Here is a 21,061-nt window from a genome sequence, read left to right as displayed (position 1 = left end):
AACTTTCTTCTCAGGCGTGTTGATTGGCTTCAATTGTGTGATCAGGAAAAGTTTTCTATTTTTGGTTCACCGCTAAATATTTTTCGATCATCTCCAAAAGCAAGAGGCCCCTCTGTATATCCAAATTTAGACTCATCTATACGATTTGCTTATCTACGATATTTGACTATATTCGTCAACGAAATCAGTTTAAAAAAGCCAAAAGTTCGCCTTTTGTGTACTTCGGATATAGCCTGTAAGTAATGCTGGTATTTTTTCACACAAAAGTAGTGGTACATTCTACCCACTGTCTTAAATTCTTACTTCATGCGAGTTTTCGTGTCCTTTGGTTTCTATTTGTGACCTTAAAACGGCTGAAAAATCAGGAACATTTTGAGTTACTGGTCCATTTCAACCCCTAAATATATTGCGGACATCTTTGAAAACAATAGGCTTAGCCCTTCTGAGCCTAACCCTACCTTTGTGAAAAATTTCGTGAGGATCAAACGATAATTGCAATCTGTATATAAATAATAACCCCAACCTGTGTTGTAAAGTGAAAAAATATTACAAAATATACACTTCAATATTTTAAGTCAAATTGAAAAAATTCGCATGCGATAAAAAATATGAAAAAACAAGTAAGCCAATGCTACAGTCGAGCGGGGCCGACCGTTGAATACCCTACAACACTAAAATAAACGATACAGTTTATATAAACGAAATACTCGACAGAATTCCACAATATATTGTGACAAATAATTAAAGAAAACCATCAGGTTTCGTTCTCTAATTTTCGAAAAATAACAACTTAAACTAATTTGCTCATTTCCAATTTATTGGTAGATGTTGCACGTAAATGGTCTTCCTAGATCTGGAACCAATATTTCCCAAAGACCTATAATCTCTCAGAAGTGGCAAAAGATTAACATTTATTATTGATTTTTGACTGAAACGCACCTATATGAGATACAGACATTTGACTACATTCTTAAACGAAATAGTCAGAAGTGCGTCTTTCCTGTATTTGTGAATTCTCCAAAAAGTCTCTGGAATGGACATTTTCGTATTTTAACCACAAAAGTTGGCAAACTATTTCACACATTGAATATTTTTGGATGGCCATTAGAAACTGCTTGGCTTTTGCAATGTCCGGTAACCCCCATTCAAATGTGCGTGAGGATCGGGCGATAATTACGACCTGCCGACAATTTTGCAGTTTTTTTTTTTTTTTTTGTCAATTTCAACCCCTAAATATATGGCGATCATCTCCAAAAAGAGTAGGCTTCTATTCTGACCCTCATCTTATCCCCATGCAAAATTTCGTAAGGATCGGGCCATAAATGCGATCTGTATATGATATCCTGATATCCCAACTACTTAGTTTTGTTAGCTGTAGAAATATTACCAAATGTTTAATTCAAAATGATAATATGCCAAAAATATGACAAAATTGAAAAAATATGAGAAAATTTTACAAAATCAATATTTTCATCTTTAGAGAGATATTTTTATGCGATTTTTTTAGACGTTTTTTCTTTCCTGCCAAGAGGCCATTCTGAATTAATGAGAACTGTCGAAATCAGTTCAGCCGTTCTCGACATATAAGAGATCTTTCAAGCATACCTTCTTTGATAGACATATATATCGCATAAATTTGCTATATATCCGATTTGTTGGATGTGAACATCAATGTAAAAGTCAGAAGTAACCTTGTCATGACTTTGTGATTTCGCCGAGATTAAAAAAATTCACGGTTTAATGAAAATTTTTGAAGTTTTTCAACACAAAAGATATGGTCTATTTTACCCGCTAAATATTTTCCGATGACCACCCAAATTGGTAGGCTTCTTCCCCGCCCTAAACTCTATCTACATGCGAAATTCCGCGTCGATTGGTCTATAATTCGACCTGTATATCAACTGCAAAATCCGACATTTTTTCAGTATTTGGTCCATTTCAACCCCTAAACATTTGGCGATCATCTCCAAAGGAAATAGGCTTCTATTCTGACCATAACCCCACCTTCGTGCAAAATTTCGTCAGGATCGGGCCATAATTGCGACCTATAGCGTGATTACAAATTAACATGGACAGACGGACAGACGGACGGACGGACATACATAGCTAGATCGACCCAGCTCGGCGAGCTAGGAAGATCCATATATACTTTCCTATATGGGAGACCAATATTTCGAGGTGTTACATAAATTCTGGGCCAATCAAACTTATAATACCCCCAACACATAGTGTTGTAGGGTATAATTATAAATTTTATTTTTGTGAAAGATTTACACACAAAATTGCAAAATTTAAAATTTTCCCAGAACCTTGTCGTTATTAATAAGTCTGTAATGGATTAAGCATGAATCTTCACAATTGTTTTCTTTAATATTCTAAAAATATTTTTTTAATATTTCAAAATATTTGTGGACATGCTTTTTAAAGTCATTTGTCATGGACTCACTCATCAACATTATGTTAGTATTAATTCTTAGAAATCGATTTCTTTTGGCACGAGCCTGAATGATGTGTTGTTATTAGTGATAAACAGTTGTGTAGAAAATAATAGCACCTCCCACTAAAAAATATTCAGATGACACTTATATTAATATTTGTACCCATGGAAGTATTGCATTCAGGAAAATGCTCTTTATGTAGAACCCTGCATATAAAATTTTGAAACATATAAGCGAAGGTGGAGGGAAAATGCTGAATTGGGGTTGATTGGGGTTAAAGCAATAGGTTTCGATAATTATAATATAGCTATTATATATTACATTGTTGTAAGTCTACATTTTACCCATATCCATCATTAATCTTGTGAAAGATTTGCCACATTTACATATTTCTTACAGAAGTTCTGAATAATTAATTATGAATTCATAATTTCGTTACAAAACGTGATGAATTCCAAGAATGTCCATTTTTGCCAGACCTGCTATTCACATAATGACAAAGCATATTTTATTTATTATTATGTAAATATATAAATTCTTAGAAAACGAAAACGTTTTTTGGCACGAGCTCAGACGATTAATGTTTGATGCGTGAGACAGTTGTTTAGACATGTCCAAAAACATGTTCTAAAATGTTTGAAGATAAAATTGGTTTAACATTTTCGAAAATTAGTTAATAAATTGTAGTCGACCAAGTCACACGGTCTGGAGAAAATTAATTCCAAGAATCAAATATTTTTTTTTTTTTTTTTGAAACGTGATTTTTTATCTTTACTTTGAGAAATTTAACGGATTGAAAACAACGACTGTCATATTTATTCGTATAGGATGTTTTTAATATTTATGTGTAAGAATATATTCTGAAATTTTGAAAGTATTCGTAATAAATTATAAGTAGTGAAATGACTGACTGACATGACTGACTATCCAACGCCTAGACAATACGGCTGAAGCTCGAAATGAAATCTTGCACGGGGGCCAGTCTTGGTGCGTAAGCGTGTGATAAGGATGGATTTTTGAAATTGGAGTCATTGATAGAGTAGAGGAATGATTTCGGGTTTCCGGAAATTCGAACTGCAATGTTACGAAAAGTTCTGAAATAGTACTAAATTCCTAAAATGGTACCATTTGATATTATGTTAACGGTTGGAAAGTAAGGGTATATGCAATGTATATATGTTTTGGTCATGTGTACTATAATTGTAAGAAAAGTACTAGATAGTGCAAAATTCGGTATAATTTGGTATTGGGTGAACAGATAATGCTTGAAATCTGAAATTTGGTATTAGGATCGCTGTTCATGTGTCCCCTGGACATATGGAGGTGGTTTCGGTAATGCGTGCTGTAATTGTACGAAAATTACTAAATTTTGGTATTGGATGAAAGAATAGGGCTGGAATCCTGAAATTTGAAATAGATGTCTCTGTTAGTGTTTTTGATTAGGATATTGGGGTGATTTTGAAAATGAGTACTAAAATTGTACGAAAAGTACCTTATTGTACAAAAATTTGATGTTGGGTATATACCTTTATAGCTGGAATTCTGACATATAATTTTAAGATCTCTGGTTTGAGATCTGGCGGTGGTTTTGGAAATGTGTACTATAATTGTTCGGAAAGTACCGATAATACTAATTTTGGATCACTGCTGGTGTCTAGGATGGAGAGATGTAAATTGTTTTGGATATGCGAACTAAATGGTACAAAACTAGGCATTGGGTGAAGGGATAGTGGTCGCTTCTCTGTTGCTTTCTAGGGTTTAAAAATGGAGACCTTCAAATAGTTTTGAACAGAAAAATTGTTAGTTGGAACATTGTGCAATGATTCTACTAATATCCACCTCAATTGTTTAGTGCATTTTCCTAATTTCTGCATTTTAAGTAATAACAAGTAAAAAAGTTGTAAGTTCGGCCGGGCCGAACTTTGAATGCCCTCCACCATTTGGTACAAATTTGGCAAATTTTCAAAAAAATAAAATCCATTAAAAATTCAGTTAAAAGCTTAAAAATACCGAATGTAGCAGTATATTAGGGTCTATACGATAACGTGGACCTGCATAGGCAACTTTTGTCATAAGCTATTATAAAATTCAAATGATAAACTTGAGAAAAAATCGGAAAATAAATAAACTACCGAATACAGGGAGGTACCATACGTGGACCTGCACAGACAATTTTCTGGCATAGGCTGTAGTATCCATTACGAACAAATACAAAATTTGAAATAATTCAGGTAAATATTTGTAATGACTCTAGCGACAATCCAAATACCGAATATCGGGGTTACCGTTATATGGAGGCTAAACGAAGACGTGGACCCACATGACTCATTTTCTGTCTTAGTCTGTAGTATCCAGTGCGAACTTCAAATACCAAATTTGAAACAATTCCGGTAAATAATATCGCTAAAATCATCAAAATACCGAATATCGGAGGGTATGTGGAAGAGGGGAAACTTGCCCCCTCTAGTCAGGTTCCTGTGCAATGTAAACTTTAAAAACGTCGATTTGTCTAGCTCTACTTTTATAATCTGTTCGATTTTACCTTTATTGAAAAAAATTAAAATTTTGTCACACAATGATTTTGGACATTTTAACCTTCATGTCCTTGCTCTTGTCCTGAGTTATAATAGAGAATTTGTCTAAATCAACCACATAGAAATCCCTACCCTTATTATATTTCCTGCGAAAGATTTCCCATGTGTGTTCGTGTTCAATTTCTTACAAAATATTTAAATTTAAATAATTTCCAACTAATCCGCTTAACAGACGCCATTATCGATGACCCCAAGTTGCATCGATTTCGTGATTTTATTAATTCCAATAACAACACCAAAAAACAATAGTGAATAAATAACGATTAACGAAATATTCGTAACAACTCAATTAGATAACAAAATTACAAAACTTATTGATTTCAATATTGATTTCTATACAAATTTGTAGTAGTAAATGTAATGTCCAAACGAAATACAGTGAAACCTTTGGCAAGTGGGCATGTATAAATGCTGGAAAATGCCCACAAAAAAGATGAGAACATTATCTGGAAGATTTTTATTTCGAATTGGGTTCACAGATGAGGAAAAATTCAAAGAAATCTAATCATGTTCCAAATCAAATATTTTCGCAATATCACATATTTTTACAACATGCTTGCGCTGTTGCAGAACCTGCAACTTTTTTGAATATTATAAAGGGAAAATCGGTTATCGTAGTAAAAAGATTTCAATTCCTCCACTTCTGAATAAAAAAAATCAAATTCTTCTAATTATCCCCTTAACATATTCATGATCGCGAGCAAATCATTTATATATTCGTTAAAAATTTATTGCAATTTTAATTTGTGCTTGCCACGAAAACTCTCTAATTATTATTAATTTTCTTTTTTATTTCAGGTTTAACCCAGACCATAATTAAGATATTTCCCATAATTTGATGAATGCCCAATGACCACAGAGGGCGTCATATTCGAGAGTTTACTTCCGTTTGGAAAATGACTATGTTAATCATCGGCAGCATTGTTGTTTCGCTCATTCATTATTACGCCATTACATCAGTCAGCATCGTTTCAAAAAATAAATATTATTTGCACCTCATTTGTTCATCGTGATATTTCGTTTCGATGAAGTGTTTGATTAATTCTGCCAGCATTTAATGAGCAATCATTAGAGGCCAGAAAATCAATATCATTATAAATAAAGAAAAAACAGTTAAGTTCTACACTAAGAGAAAATTTTGACGAAAACAGAAGGACTAATAATAGACAGAAGGACACATAATAATATGAGCTTATGAAAGAGGGTTCTATCTCTAGAAAACTATAAAAAGATATTCCATTTGTATAACTCTATGAGAATTGCACAAAAAGTCTTCAAAAACCCTTCCATCTATGTAAGACAGTTGTGGGCAGCCTCGAACGAAAAAGTATAAACAAACCAACACGAACTCGCAATGAGAATAAGAATCAGTCGTCGATGAGACACCGACGAATGAAGACGTGTGTGGCTGCACGCATTGCTACCGTTGATGCACTTAGCGAAACAATAGTTTTATTTGCACTATTTTATTTCAGCTTAACTACATGCCAGAATGCTACAATCGTATTTTATGGTTAAAAATGCTTTTGATAATATTCAATGCATTTTATGTGGCAAAATAAAAAATATGACGTATTGAGACGTCATTTTAACAACTTTTTAAATGTAAATATTAATATTTTTATTAAGTGTTCCCTGCTTCAAAAGGCTTAAATCTCCATTTTTTATTTAACTACTTTTGTATCGATTATTTGTAAATTAATAGGTGAATTGTTTTTTTTTTTACATTTAATTTAATTATTTATTTATGTTTTTAGTTGAATTAAAATTAAATTTATATATTTGTATTTATACAAAACAAAACATTTCCCCCTATAATATGCTAGTACACTGTAATAATAATAATATCATTATGCATTAGTTGGCGCCAACAACTCATGAAATTTCTTTGAGTGGACGTTCACTCTCTCGCACCAATACACATTCATTTTTTGTTTTGAGCATCCCTGATGTAAGACCAATAAAACTTCTCCTACCCATATAAGAGCTATGAAGGCCTATATACAATAGATTATCTTATATCTTTAAAATACCTTAAGACCTGTAGAACGTCTTACAATTAAATACTCCGCCAAATATTTTTTTTCCATAACATAATGAACACTCCTTGCTCATTTTCGAAAAAATATGCCTCCGAACAGAAATCCTCTCCAAAACAGTGTCTCGTTTTGGGTGCATTGGTTTTTCAATGCTTGTGTGAGTCCCCAATGCGACAATTTAGCTTATTTACCAACAGAACTCTCTTCTTTCAAAGCAGACATGGATTGCGGACATATGCGGACCCGGTTGCAGAAAATGATCTATAAAGGCTTACGATTTTATATAGCACCTAACCCCGTTATGCCTCTGCATATCGATACATTCACGGGTTTATTCACATGTTATACCCTCAGCCATAGGGTTCATATGCCTCATTGAAATAACAGTTTTAGACCCTAGGTCTCCTTGGACCAAATCCGTTTCAGGACATTTGGAGTCGATCTAGCGATGTCGGTCCGACTGTTTGTCTGGCTGGTGAGCACGATAACTCTCGTTTGGTCCAAACTTGGTACATAGTAATATAATCAAACTTAGATCAAGTTCGAAGATGGGCTATATCAGTCCACTACTTCTGCTACCTCCCCCGTAGAAGGTCGAAATTTTCAAAAAAAAAGAAATATTTTAATGCACAGAAAAGAAAGGGTAATCCGATTTTGCTCCAACTTTGCAAATCCAAATATTTGCATCAGTGCTTGGTCAGGTTGGAAAATGAACACTTCATTATGTACCTCCCCTACAAAGGGTCAACATTTTGAATCATTATAACTCTTATAATATGTGAGGTAAAGTCCGATTGTCTTCAAATTACACACATCACAATATTTCTATTTATCCAAGATCTGGTGTTATTATGGAAAATAACGGTCCACTCGTTCTGGTACCTCCCCCACAAATGGCCAAAATTTGGAATTTCCATGAAGCTCATAAAAAGCAAAATTGAAATCCAGTTCCTTTCGAACTTGGCACATCTCAATATTTCTACCAGCAAAAGATCTGTAATAAAGATGGCACAGATCGGATAATTTTTTCTGGTACCTCCCCCACAAAAAGGGTCAAAGTTTTCAATAAACAAAACGATTATAAAATCCAAAATAAGCATCCGGTTCTCTTCATATTTCACAGTCCCTATTATTTCTACTAACGCAATATTTGCTGTGAAGATGGGATATATTGATTCACGCCTTCTGGTACCTCCCCCAGAACAAGGGTCAAAATTTTGAATTTACATGAAGCTCATAAAACGTGAAATTAACATCCGATTCTATTCAGACTTGGTAAATCTCAATATTTTTCATCAACACAAAATCTGTTATAAAGGTGGCAGGGATCGAACCATTTCTTCTGGTACCTCCCCAACATAGGGTTCAAGATGTTGAAACACAAAACTCTCAAAGAAAACGAAATATGCATCCATCTCTCTTCAAATTTCACACATACAAACATTTTTGCTAACACAAGATCTGTTGTGAAGATGATATATATCTGCGAACCCCTTCTGGTACCTCACCCACACAGGATCACAATTTTCAATACTTTTATCTGTCAAACTTGCGAAGCAAGTCAGCGATTCTTTACAACTTGCTATATCTAAATATTTCTCTCAACCAGAAACCTGAGATGAAAATGGTTTCGCATAAAATTGGAAATAAATGTTTGATTTCCTTGTAATTTTGCGAACGACGAATCCTATTGAAATTGGAGATAATCGGATCAGATTTAGATATAGCTCCCATATATCTTCAACCGATTCCGGGTTAATTGTGCACCAAATGGCCAATATAAGCCTAAATGACCTGAATTTTGGCACATCCAACTGAATTCGGTTTAGAAACAAGTACATCAAATTTGGAAATTCGAAAATCGGTTTAGATATAACTATAGCTCCCATATATAAGTTTCATCCGATTTGATCTTTAAATCCCTCACATTCGTAAAATGCATTCGACGACAATGATTTTTTGGTACCAGATATCTTATAGAGCTCGGAAAAACATTTGCCAAATTTTATCGAGAGATTGGCCACCAGAACTCAAGCGCCAGCCATGGTGAGGGTGTGGGCCGCCATAACAGCCGATGGTCGCTCTCCGCTCGTATTAATCGATCATGGCATCAGAATAAATGCCGAATATTATGGCGAAAATATTCTGGAGGGTGTATTAAAGCCTTGAGCACTCAAATATTTTGGCCGCAGACCTTGGACATTTCAATAGTACTCAGAACTTTCGCACTCACCACGCGCCACCCAGCGTACAATTGCCCCCAAAATCTCCGGAAAGCAAAGTTGTCACTAAAAAATTCCAAAGTGTCGATCACCTCAAGCAAGCTCTTCATCGGAAATGGGCCAAAATACTGCAGAGCAACATTCGGGCAGCGTGTGACGGTTTTATTGGCCGTTTGACCAATTCGAACAAATCTAGACTTATTTTAAAATTTGATGCTATTTCCGACATTTTTTGCTTTCATTACTTTCAAAAAAATGTAAAAATTATGACGTTTGACTTTGTTGATGTTTTTTATCTCACCCTGTAGGTTCCTTCAGAACCTACTCCATAGAGGGTCAACAATTTCAATTATCACATGTCAAAATATATTTAAATAGTCGAACATTGGCTGAGGGTATACATCTGTGGGCAAAACCGTCGGATACTTTTTAACTGGTCATTTTTCTTACATTTTTGTAAATTTTACTAGGAAATGGTAATATTTTGCAGTTGAACCCCCGAAATGTAGAATACACAAATGCCGAAAAAGTGGTCATTTGGCCTCATGAACACCCTTCGAACTACCCTGAAATGAATTTATTTATCATTTTACCCTAGGAATATCCCAACTGGTAATTTGACTATATTACTGTCCAATGGAAAACGCCTCTGGGCAGAAAAACCCATTACTTGTTCTGATCCAATTAAAAATTATTAATTAATCACCCATCTCATCAATAACTTAACAAGGTATCGCCCGGATTTTCATTATCACTAATTGATTTCTAAATGATTATCAAATCCCATATGAACGTGGCATGCAACGTCACAAATGTACGAATACGCCTCATTTCCATTCCCAGTGACCCGGACGTTATTAAAGCCACCTACGAAAAAACCACATCGAAGAGCTGATTCACTCTGGGGCATTTTTCGTCTCTCAATATTCTCAGTGTTGGAGGAGAAGAAATTCTAGTGGAGGCGATGCCGATGGAAGACGTTGCACTTTTGTATTGAAAATTCTAAATTAAAAATATTTCTTGTTGTTGTTATTATTATTTTCATTTTGTTTTATTCAACAATGATGCCCGGTATTCAGTGGGAATCGTGTTGTGTTGAGTTGTTGGTTGAAACAAAAAAACGTTAGAACTTCTATTTTAAAATAACATTTTTTGTAAGGGTTTTCCCACATTTCTATGCAAAATGCCAAATAACCGGGCAGCGGTGTAAAGGTGGAGTCCAGCTTGTCATTGTGGTTGTTGTTGCTGTTTGTAATCTTGGCTAGTTATGAAGTGTGAATAGAGAAGGAATATCGCACTCTGTCTGGGAGTCTGGGGTAATTATCGTGAAATCAAACTTGTCTCTCCGACTATAAATTGCCAGTGTATTCTTTTGGCCTATTACAATTGCATTTCGAACATGGCTCGAACGATTAGGGGTCGTTGTGCTGTTGGCACAAAATACAAATTATGGCTGAAGACGGCAACAATTCTGATGATCTTGGGATCTAACCAAATGGGTAAGAAGTACAGGATGAATCTGTAATCAATGCATCTTATGTCTAAATTTCCATTAAATTTCAGTTTCCGCTGGTGGTTATGGTGGCGGAGGTGGTTACAGCGGAGCTTCAGCTTCTGCCTCGGCAATTGCTAGCAGCTATTCATCTGGTGGTGGAGGAGGTGGGTGTAGTGGTGGCTGTCCCGGTAGCGGCGGCAGTGGTGGTGGTGGCGCCAATCCCTTTTTGCCTGGAGGTGGTGTCAGCATCCACAAGGAGATCAACTTGAATGGCCTCAAACAGGGTATATCCGGAGTTATTGGTGGTATTTTGGATGGTGTTGGCAAGCTACATGGATCAGCTGGAGGATTACATGGTGGCGTTGGAAAAGGTGGTGGCTTTGGCGGAGGTTTTGGTGGAGGAGCCGGTGGTGGTGGCGGCGGTGCTTCGGGTCCTGGCTGCTCCTCTGGTAACTGTGGTGGCAAATCGAATCTATTTTTGCCAGGTGGTGCCGGTACTTATGCTGGAGGCTCTGTTGGTGTTGGTATTTTAAATGGTGGTCCTGGTAAGCCCATCAAAAAACCTGACTTATCTTATGTTCCTCCTGCATCAGGAAATCAACCTGGCGCCTGGCAACCCGGCTCTGATCCCAATCTAAATTCAGTTGGCAGCCCTTCCGATTGGCATCCTGGTGTAAACCCCAATCCCTCATGTTCTGGAGGTAGTTGTGGTGGTCCCGGCAGACCAAATGGTAAGGGACCGGTACAATTCCCCAATTCGGGTGGACAACAACCAGGGCCTAGTGGACCTGGTGGTTATGGCGGTGGTGCTGGTGGTGGTGCCGGAGGAGGAGCAGGTGGAGGTGGTGGAGCTGGCGGTGGTGCCGGAGGAGCTGGTGGTTTAGGCGGCTATGGTGGAGGTCCAGGCAGTCTCGGAGCACCTGGTGGACACGGTGGTCCAGGTGGTTATGACGGAAGTCCAGGAGGACCTGGTGGACATGGTGGTCCAGGAGGTTATGGCGGAAGCCCAGGAGGACCAGGTGGTCCCGGAGGATATGGCGGAGGTGGTGGTGCTGGTGGTGGCGGCGGAGCTGGTGGTGGTGGAGGTGCAGGTGGTGGTCCAGGCCGTCCTGGCGGTCAAGGAGGACACGGTGGATTTGGCGGTGGCCCAGGAAGTCCAGGTGGACCTGGTGGTTATGGCGGTGGAGCCGGGGGCGGTGCTGGTGGTGGAGGATGTGCTGGCGGTGGTGCCGGAGGTGCTGGTGGTTTAGGCGGCTATGGCGGTGCACCGGGTAGTCCCGGTAGACCAGGTGGTCCCGGGGGTTATGGCGGAGGTGGAGGTGCTGGTGGTGGCGGCGGAGCTGGAGGCGGTGGAGGTGCTGGTGGTGGACCAGGCCGTCCTGGTGGTCAAGGAGGACATGGTGGATTTGGCGGCGGCCCAGGAAGTTCAGGTGGACCTGGTGGTTATGGTGGCGGAGCTGGCGGAGGAGCCGGTGGAGGAGCTGGTGGAGGTGGTGGTGCCGGAGGTGGTGGAGGCGGTGCTGGTGGATTAGGTGGACATGGAGGATTTGGCGGTGGTCCCGGTAGTCCTGGGGGATCTGGAGGCCCAGGAAGTCCAGGAGGACATGGTGGTCCAGGTGGTTATGGCGGAGGTCCTGGCAGTCCCGGAGGACCTGGTGGTCCAAGCGGTTATGGTGGAGGTCCAGGCAGTCCTGGAGGACCGGGTGGCCCAGGTGGTTACGGCGGTGGTGGTGGAGCCGGTGGTGGAGCCGGTGGTGGTGCTGGTGGCGGTGCTGGTGGTGGTGCTGGTGGCGGTGCAGGTGGCGGTGCTGGCGGACATGGAGGTTATGGCGGTCGCCCAGGTAGTCCAGGTGGCCCAGGAGAATATGGTGGCGGTGCTGGTGGTGGTGCTGGTGCAGGAGGTGGTGCTGGTGGTGGTCGTCCTGGAGGTCCTGGAGGTCCTGGAGGTCCTGGAGGACATGGCGGCTTTGGCGGTAGCCCAGGAGGTCCTGGTGGTCCAGGCGGCTATGGCGGTGGAGCTGGAGGCGGTGCTGGGGTGGGAGGTGGAGGCGGTCATGGCGGTAGCCCCGCCGGATCTAAAGGTTATGGCGGTAGCCCTGCAGGGCCTGGTAGTTATGGTGGAGGTGCTGGCGGTGGTGCCGGTTCAGGAGGACCCGGTGGTTACGGCAGTGGCCCAGGAAATTCAGGCGGCTACGGCGGTAGCCCAGGAGGAGCCGGAAAGCCCTGTACATCCGGCTTGTGTGGTTTCGATGGCAAAGGATTGGGTGGCCTAATCCCTAACTTTAGTGGCGCTGGAGCTTTCAGTGGTGCTAGCGCTTCAAGTTTTGCCTCAGCTGGTAGTGGTGCTTTTGGTTTTGGTTTCCCGGGTGGTGCAGGTGGCGGCTATGGAGGCAGTAGTGCCCCTGGCGGAAGTTGTGCCAAATGTGCAGGTGGCGGCAAAGGTCATTCTGGAGCTTATGCAAGTGCCTCGGCTTCATCTTCGGCATATGCCAGAAGCTATTAGGAACAAAGTCAAAGTCCCAACAAAAAACAGAAACAACAACAATACTCCCAAGTATATACATAGGTGATATATATTTGTTTGTATGTATGTAGTTAGAATATTATTAAGTTTTTTTTATTTTATAATATAAATATTTTGTATATACGTGTGTATATTTATGTGTATGTGCATGTATGGAAGAGAGATCTATAGAAGTTATTGCTTAGATTAAGTCAATTAAATGTCATTAACAATAAAGAAGATGAAATTGAAAAAAAAATGTTTTGTCATTCAACTCGTAAGGGCAGTTGAAGGCGTGTGGCTAATTAGAGGCAGCTAACAAGTATTGAATGGATAATCTAAAGAGAAAAATTCAAGCAAGGTAGTTTCAAAAGTAGATTCAAGGCCATATATTTTGATACAAAGAAATTCTTCAAACGTTCCGTCATATCCACTTTGAGAAGGGAATTTAGTTTCCCAATTTTCCATAGACTTCCCCACATTTTTAATATTTATTTTCAATCACATGTTTTACATTTTCATTTTGGACTTGCACTTGGAATGCATCATCATCATTTTCATTTTACCACCATGTGCATGGCCCATCTTTTTTCCTGCATGACTATGGGCGTGTTTTGTTGTTGGTTTGACTGTGGTATGTGTATGTACCCTCATTGGCTGGTTCATTGTAGGCAGTGTTGATGATGCCAAATGATTCCACATTCCTTGCCCTTCACTATTTTGTGGATAATTGGCTGTTTGTATTATAGTCGGATCAGTTGCCATTATGTCCAAAATATCTAGAGCCCATACCAGATCCATAACGAAAATAAATGCTATGAGAGAAAGGAAGGTAAATAAATGACGATATATTGCTTTTTTCAAAGTTTACTCACCAATAATGCTGTGAATTAAATTAATATTTCGGAAGAAATCCATTTTTGCCAAAATATCCAAAAGAAAAAAATTATGCTATAGTTCGAAATGCTGACTCGATGTCCAATAACTCTTTATTTACTCAAGTGATGCTTATGTGATCTACTTACGCTAAGGCAATCACGTTCAGTTTTCTTTGTCTTTTAGTTAATACCAGACTTAATAAAGTAACAGAATCGAGCTAATTTTTGTTGGAGTAACTTAATTTTGAATGAAAACCAAGTTAAAAAGTATCAGTCGGTTTTGCCGACAGATGTATACCCTCAGCCAATGTTCGATTAGTTAAATATATTTTGACTTTTGTTATGATTAGGCTCTATTGAGTGGGAGAGAAAATCGACCATTTATATGCAATTTTATGCGAAATCATAAGTTCCATATTCATCTCAGGTATATGGTTGAGAGGAATATATATATACCTACCTATGTGGGGGAGGTTCAAGAATTTCAAAAACAGAATCCTCAGAAAGCGAAATCCAACTCTCTTCAAATTTCATATATACAAATATTTTTCTAACACAAGATCTGTGGTATATATATATATATATATATATATATATATATATATATATATATATATATATATATATATATATATATATATATATATATATATATATATATATATATATATATATATATATATATATATATATATATATATATATATATATATATATATATATATATATATATATATATATATATATATATATATATATATATATATATATATATATATCATATATACCACAGATCTTGTGTTAGAAAAAATATTTGTATATATGAAATTTGAAGAGAGTTGGATTTCGCTTTCTGAGGATTCTGTTTTTGAAATTCTTGAACCTCCCCCACATAGGTAGGTATATATATATATCCACCCACATAGGTAGGTGCCAAAAGAAATATTCCGATCTCTACCATTTTTATAACAGATTTACTGTTGATGCAAATATTAAGATGTACCAAGTCCAAATGGAAGCGGATGTTAATTTCGCGTTTTATGAGATTCATGCATATTCAAAACTTTGACCCTTTGTGGGGCAGTTACCAGAAGAAATTTTCCGATCTCTACCCTCTTTATTACAGATCTAGATTTGATAAAAATATTGAGATGTGCCAAGTCTGAATGGAATCGGATGTTAATTTCGCGTGTTATGAGATTCATAGATATTAAAAAATTTTACCCTTTGTGGGGGAGGTACCAGGAGGAGTGGACCGATATATTCCATCTTCACACCAGACCATGGGATAATAAAAATATTGTGATGTGTGTAATTTGAAGACAATCGCATTATATAATTATTCAAAAATTTGCATTTTGTGTGGGAGGTGCTTGATGGAGTAGACGAATGTTGTCCATTTTCGCACGTGGCCTAGCACTGATGCAAATATTAGAATGGCAAAGTTAGACCAAAATCGGATTATCCTTTCTCCTTCTGTGCAGTAAAATATTTTTTTGTGTTTGAAAATGTCGACCTTTTGTGGGGGAGGTACCAGAAGGAGTGGGATGATATTGCCCATCTCCGAACTTAATTTAAATTTGATAATAATATTACGATGTACCAAATCGGATACTCCCTTCGAGAGTTATCGTGCGCACCACCCCACCCAGAAAAACAGACGGACGGACGGATATCACGAGATCGACTCCAAATGTCCTGAAACGGATTTGGTCTAAACAGACTTTGGGTCTAAAACCGTTATTTCGATAAGGCACGTTTTGGCCGTATCAAATTATATATATCCTCCTCTAACCGTAAGGCTGAGGGTATAAAAATTGATGGTCAATCGATCCCTTCATCTCAGAATTGAACTACAGTCCTTAAGTTGCTCGCCAAGTACTTTAATCCCAAAAGAATTTTCCCTTCCCACTCTTTCCAAAAGATATGTTTCAAAGCTGTAGTGTAGGGTACCACATTCTAGGATCCTCCCAGCTTTAGCCTCCTTCAGGAATTCTCATTTTTTACCTATAATATAGATCCATAGCATTAACTAAAAGCTATTGTAAATGTCAATGAATTCCTTCCGGAAATTATGGAATTAAATTTCATTTTGGAACTCGATCGGTTATCAATCTCCCCAAATTTACATTAATACACCATCAATTGTAATCGTTCGTTGACTCCATATTGCCGACAACAACAACTGAAACAGTTGAATAAACAAAATAATACCCTTTTGTATTAATAATTATTTCGATTAAATTTATATAAAACAATCAATATTTCATCAGATCCAAATTCAGTTAAAATCCAACGAAATAACGATCAACAATATACAAAACGAAATGGAAAATTTCAAAATAAAATTATTGATTGGTGGTAACAAATAATTCATTTTTTTTTTAATTTTTTTAATACCTTATTTCTTTTACAGCTCTTTGCATTTATTTTGAAATGACCTCAAGTGCCTACATTCCACCAACATTGGTAGTAACAACAATTCCGGAACCCTGTCCGGATCATATACTCATATTGGCCTATTTGATTATCACGGCTGTTATCATATTCGTCTCACTGGAGATATTCTTGACAATATTATCCAAAAGAAATAAGCAAACTAAGGAGATTCAATATACCTAAGGGAAATACTTTTAATATAGATATACAATTTTTAAAATTTATAAATGTTACTAAGTTTAGTTTAAGAAATATGTTTGAAGTATGAAGAAGTATGTATGAAATTATGTATGCATAGACTTAAAAATTAAAATATGTGTTTAGTCTGTTCCAGAACTGCACGAATGTACAATTTTTAACTAGTATAACCGATTTTTCCTTTATGATATGGAAAGTAAATGCAAAATTGGTGGATTCTTACAGGTTCTGGAACAGAGCAGTAGCTATAAAAACGATAGGATAGTCACAAATCAGGCGGGTGGACTATAGACCACTCTAGATATTTTGTAGAAGAGCTCTCAAAATATATAACACTGTGCCACAACAAAAATAATTATTGCAGGAAATATTCAGCAAATTATTGAAATAGAGCTAAAAATACACACATTTTTTTTAATCTTAGCGCCATCTTACATTTGTAAAATACATTTATACCGTCAATTTTATGCACCAACCTCTGCCTGATTTTCTTCACAAAGTACTGTACAAAACAAACTAATAAATAATGCTATCGATCTTTATGGCTCAGCCGATAACAAGAACATTGATAAGAACTTGTTTTAATTAGAATATAAAAAAAAAACAACACCAAAACAAACCACATGAGCTGCATAAAATGATACCGTCCGTCTACGGGTTAATGGCATGTTTTGATGATAAATTGTTTTTTTTCGACTTTGTCAGTCTATGCTCAGCTATATAAACAAAAGCAACTCGGAATAACCATCAAGTCTCAAGTGCTAATAAAAAAAACACAATAACAAAATGGAACAACCCAAATTCTTTTCCGCCGAACAAGTTGCCAAAGTGTTGACATGGAATTTAGTGAATTCCGCCGTAGAAGAGGCCCTAAGAGCAACAGGGCCCACTGAAGCCAATCCTCAGGATACGGATGCCTCTTTCGCCATACAACCGGCACGATCAGTGACCTCTTGTGGTGATAAATCAAAATTGCTGCTTACCATACCTGGTTTTGTGGGCAACTACAAATTGAACGAGAAACGCACAAACACCCTCGCCTGCAAGGTGGTTACATCGTTTTCTGCAAATCAAAAATTGAGTCCACCTTTACCAAACATATTGGCAAATATCTTACTCTTTAGCTCCGAAACGGGACAGTTACAATGCGTTATGGATGGCACACAAATTACGGGATGGCGGACCGCCTCAGCATCATTGGCCGCAACCAAGTATTTGTTTTTACATCGTTTTCCTGAGGGTATGAGCAAAGCAATTCGTGTTGCCATCATTGGCTGTGGTGTTCAGGGACAGTCGCATGCCATGGGGATGTGTAAAACATTTAATGTTATCGATATTTACCTCTGGAATCGCACTAAATCGAAAGCGGATCAGCTGGGTGAGAAATTGCGTTCAGAGTTTCCCAACTCTGTGAATGTTCATATTGTTGAAACGCCTGAGGCGGCTTGTCGTGAAGCTGATGTCGTTTGTGTGGGAACCTATTCACCCACGGCTTTAATTAATTATAGCATGCTGAAACATGATAATGTGCATATTAATAGTAAGTATTATGAGTAGTAAAATATGGGTGGATAATATTGAAGGGGTATTCCATGGGTCACATTTTTTAATATTGTGGAACAATTTTAAATTGAGAATTCCTGAGAATATACGTTATTTTTTGGATTCCAGCTGATTTGATTAAAATATGATAATTTTCAAATAATGGATCTGTCGGAAGATTTCCAAGCAAATTTGAGGGGGACCCGGAAAAGAAACGTCAAAGGTCAATCGCGGCAACACCATGCAAATTTAGTAGAGCTATCCGTAACAAATAACTGTTAATATTGACAATTTTTAGAACCGTTTAAATTTGAAATCGGATATAACTTATACATATATGGGAAGAATATTATACTCTGTATCGATTTCCACTACATTCGACGGAGGTACAAATACCTCTTACCAAATACCATTACTATAGAGAGCATGATATGAGAAAGCTTAAATTAAAGATATATATGATTGATACAGCTATATCTGAGCCGAAATTCAGTTGAATGTGCAAAAACCCATACTCCTTTGGGCTGATAAATGTGAAATCTGATAAAGATATACGTGGGATCTATATCCAAATCTGAACTGATCACTATAAAATTTGACAGAGGTATTTCTGAGCTCTATTTGATATTTCGCCCCGAATTTCGTTGTTATGGAGTGCATACTGAAACTGTGGGAGATTTTAATATCGAACCGAATGAAACATATTTGGGGCCTATAGCTATATCTGAACCGATTTTAATCAAAATTCATAACAATAAATCTAAACTGAAAAAATTAAAAATTGTTAAAAATATATATTCAATACTGAATTTCCTCTATTTTTAGCCGTTGGTGCGGGTCAGGTTCATTTTGGCGAAGTTGCACAAGATATATATGATAATGGTGTCGTTTATGTCGATTCTCTGGTCAGTGCCAAAACTGAACTAAAGGACTTAAAGGCTAAAATTGTTGGAGAAGTGGGCGAGGTTATTCGCAACAAAGGTCAACGAAGTGAAAATAATCGTATCACCATTTTTCAATCGATGGGTATTGCTGCTGAAGACGCTACTGTGGCACAGGCGGTTTACGAGGCTTTGTGCAAATGAGAACGAACTATTGGCAAATATTAAATGGAACACATTGAATATACAAATACAAGACAGTTTACATTTTTCAACATAAAAAAATTTAAAAGATTAAAAAATATACATTGCCACTAACTAGTAATATTTTCTTGGTAAACTCTTTCGAAAGAGTAAGATACTGTCCATTTATTTTTGTAATTCATTATGGTAAAATGTAAAAATAATTGAAATTGAAATATGTTTCTCTGAAATGCCTTAAACCACTGTGCATGATAACTCTCGAAGGGGTATCCGGTTTGGTCCAAATTATTATCAAACTTAGATCGACTTCGCAGATGGGCAATATCGGTCCACTCCTTTTGGCACCTCCCCCACAAAAGGTCAACATTTTCAAAAAAATATTTTACTGCATCAGTGCTAGGTCAGGTGGGAAAATGACAAATAGGTACACTCCATCAAGTTCTTTGAATAATTTTAACTCTTATAAAATGTGATGTAAAAGAGCGCTTGCCTCCAAATGAAACAGATGATAATATTTTTATTAACCCCCGGTCTGGTGTGAAAATTGGATATACCGGTCCAGTCCTTCTGGTACCTGCCCCACGAAGGGTCAACGTTTCCAATATCCATGAAGCTCATTAAACGCGAAATTATCATCCGATTCAACATATTTATAACCGATGCAAAATGGAAAATATTAGCCCATTCCTTCGGAACCTACTCCATAAAGGGTGAACAATTTGAATAATCATAACACAAGGCAAAAAATTCAATAATCGAACATTGGATAAGGTTATATTTCTGTCGGCTAAACCGAATAATACTTTTGAACTTGTTTTCATTCCATTTGGCAGTTTCTTCGGGGGTAGAATTTCATCATGGTCTTCTTCTGCACTATAATAAAGTGAAACCGGCTTCGAATCAAATTCAGCTGGATTCAATAAAAATTCATTTTCGAAGTTCACAAAGATTCAAGTTTAAAATACTCCTATTTCACTATTTTCTCGAATGATTGATTTTGATTTGATGATTTTACACCTAGAAAATCATATATAATAAGGTCCATATACTTTTATTAAATATAATCTACAATCATTGGATTTGGGATGACTGAACGTCTATAGATAAAAGACGATTGACTGCTTTTTCCTATATTCCTGAACCGTGACTTGTAGATGTGTTATATACTGCATAAAAATTACTGTTCATTTACTTTCTAATGAAATTGGCACAATCTACTTTATAAAGGGTCAGCGAGATTTAAAAAAAAAAAATTCGACATCCTACTCTCTGATTTTTTGAAAAGTTCGTTCCACATGCCTCCTCCTTCGAAGAAAAAATTGTCCAATTATGCCTCTAGACCAAAATCCGCACCAAAAACGGTTACATGCATGTTACAAGTGCTACAAATTTGACGATGCTTTTCTTCTCTCAAAATCCGTACGCAATTTTCGCACAAATTCTGTAACATTACCATGACTTTCAAAATAAGGTCAAAATAGTTCCCAGTCTTGTTCGAACAAATACACAACCATATTCGTTCGGCGAAAGCGCATAAAGGTAATTATCTTTCAAATCAAAAATGAGCTAAGTGTTACCATTCACGTGATAAGCATCATTTAACAAAAAGTTCGATTGGGAAATCATCA

General features: G+C 37.3%; 2 protein-coding genes and 1 long non-coding RNA gene across 8 annotated transcripts; 2 read left to right on the top strand and 1 right to left on the bottom strand.

Annotated features, from left to right (window-relative positions):
- The first annotated feature begins 10,633 nt into the window (after nucleotides 1-10,633).
- LOC131800387 (uncharacterized) lies at nucleotides 10,634-13,342 on the top strand. Of its 6 annotated transcripts, none has more exons than XM_059129810.1 (4): nucleotides 10,634-10,792; nucleotides 10,857-12,419; nucleotides 12,468-12,551; nucleotides 12,588-13,342. In XM_059129810.1, the coding sequence occupies exons 1-4, from the start codon at nucleotides 10,693-10,695 to the stop codon at nucleotides 13,289-13,291; spliced, it is 2,451 nt and encodes an 816-aa protein (XP_058985793.1). In that variant the 5' UTR covers nucleotides 10,634-10,692; the 3' UTR covers nucleotides 13,292-13,342. The 6 variants fall into 6 exon arrangements, with proteins under 6 accessions (XP_058985793.1, XP_058985794.1, XP_058985790.1 ...); XM_059129811.1 differs by having other exon boundaries at nucleotides 10,857-12,448; nucleotides 12,521-12,551; XM_059129807.1 differs by having other exon boundaries at nucleotides 12,468-13,342.
- Nucleotides 13,343-13,418: 76 nt separating this feature from the next.
- On the bottom strand, nucleotides 13,419-14,347 carry LOC131805980 (uncharacterized). Its single transcript, XR_009343921.1, has 2 exons — nucleotides 14,167-14,347; nucleotides 13,419-14,106 (listed from the first exon to the last, which is right to left on the bottom strand). It is a non-coding gene; the product is annotated as an uncharacterized LOC131805980 (long non-coding RNA).
- A 2,137-nt stretch (nucleotides 14,348-16,484) lies between these two features.
- On the top strand, nucleotides 16,485-19,590 carry LOC131805978 (ketimine reductase mu-crystallin-like). Its single transcript, XM_059129812.1, has 3 exons — nucleotides 16,485-16,530; nucleotides 16,586-18,346; nucleotides 19,174-19,590. The coding sequence occupies exons 2-3, from the start codon at nucleotides 17,593-17,595 to the stop codon at nucleotides 19,431-19,433; spliced, it is 1,014 nt and encodes a 337-aa protein (XP_058985795.1). The 5' UTR covers nucleotides 16,485-16,530; nucleotides 16,586-17,592; the 3' UTR covers nucleotides 19,434-19,590.
- The last annotated feature ends 1,471 nt before the right edge of the window (nucleotides 19,591-21,061 follow it).

The sequence above is a fragment of the Musca domestica genome, unplaced genomic scaffold (genome assembly GCF_030504385.1).
Source record: "Musca domestica strain aabys unplaced genomic scaffold, Musca_domestica.polishedcontigs.V.1.1 69, whole genome shotgun sequence".
NCBI lineage: Eukaryota > Metazoa > Arthropoda > Insecta > Diptera > Muscidae > Musca > Musca domestica.
Note: the sequence above shows the minus strand (reverse complement) of the source record. Positions and strands in the feature narration are given on the sequence as shown.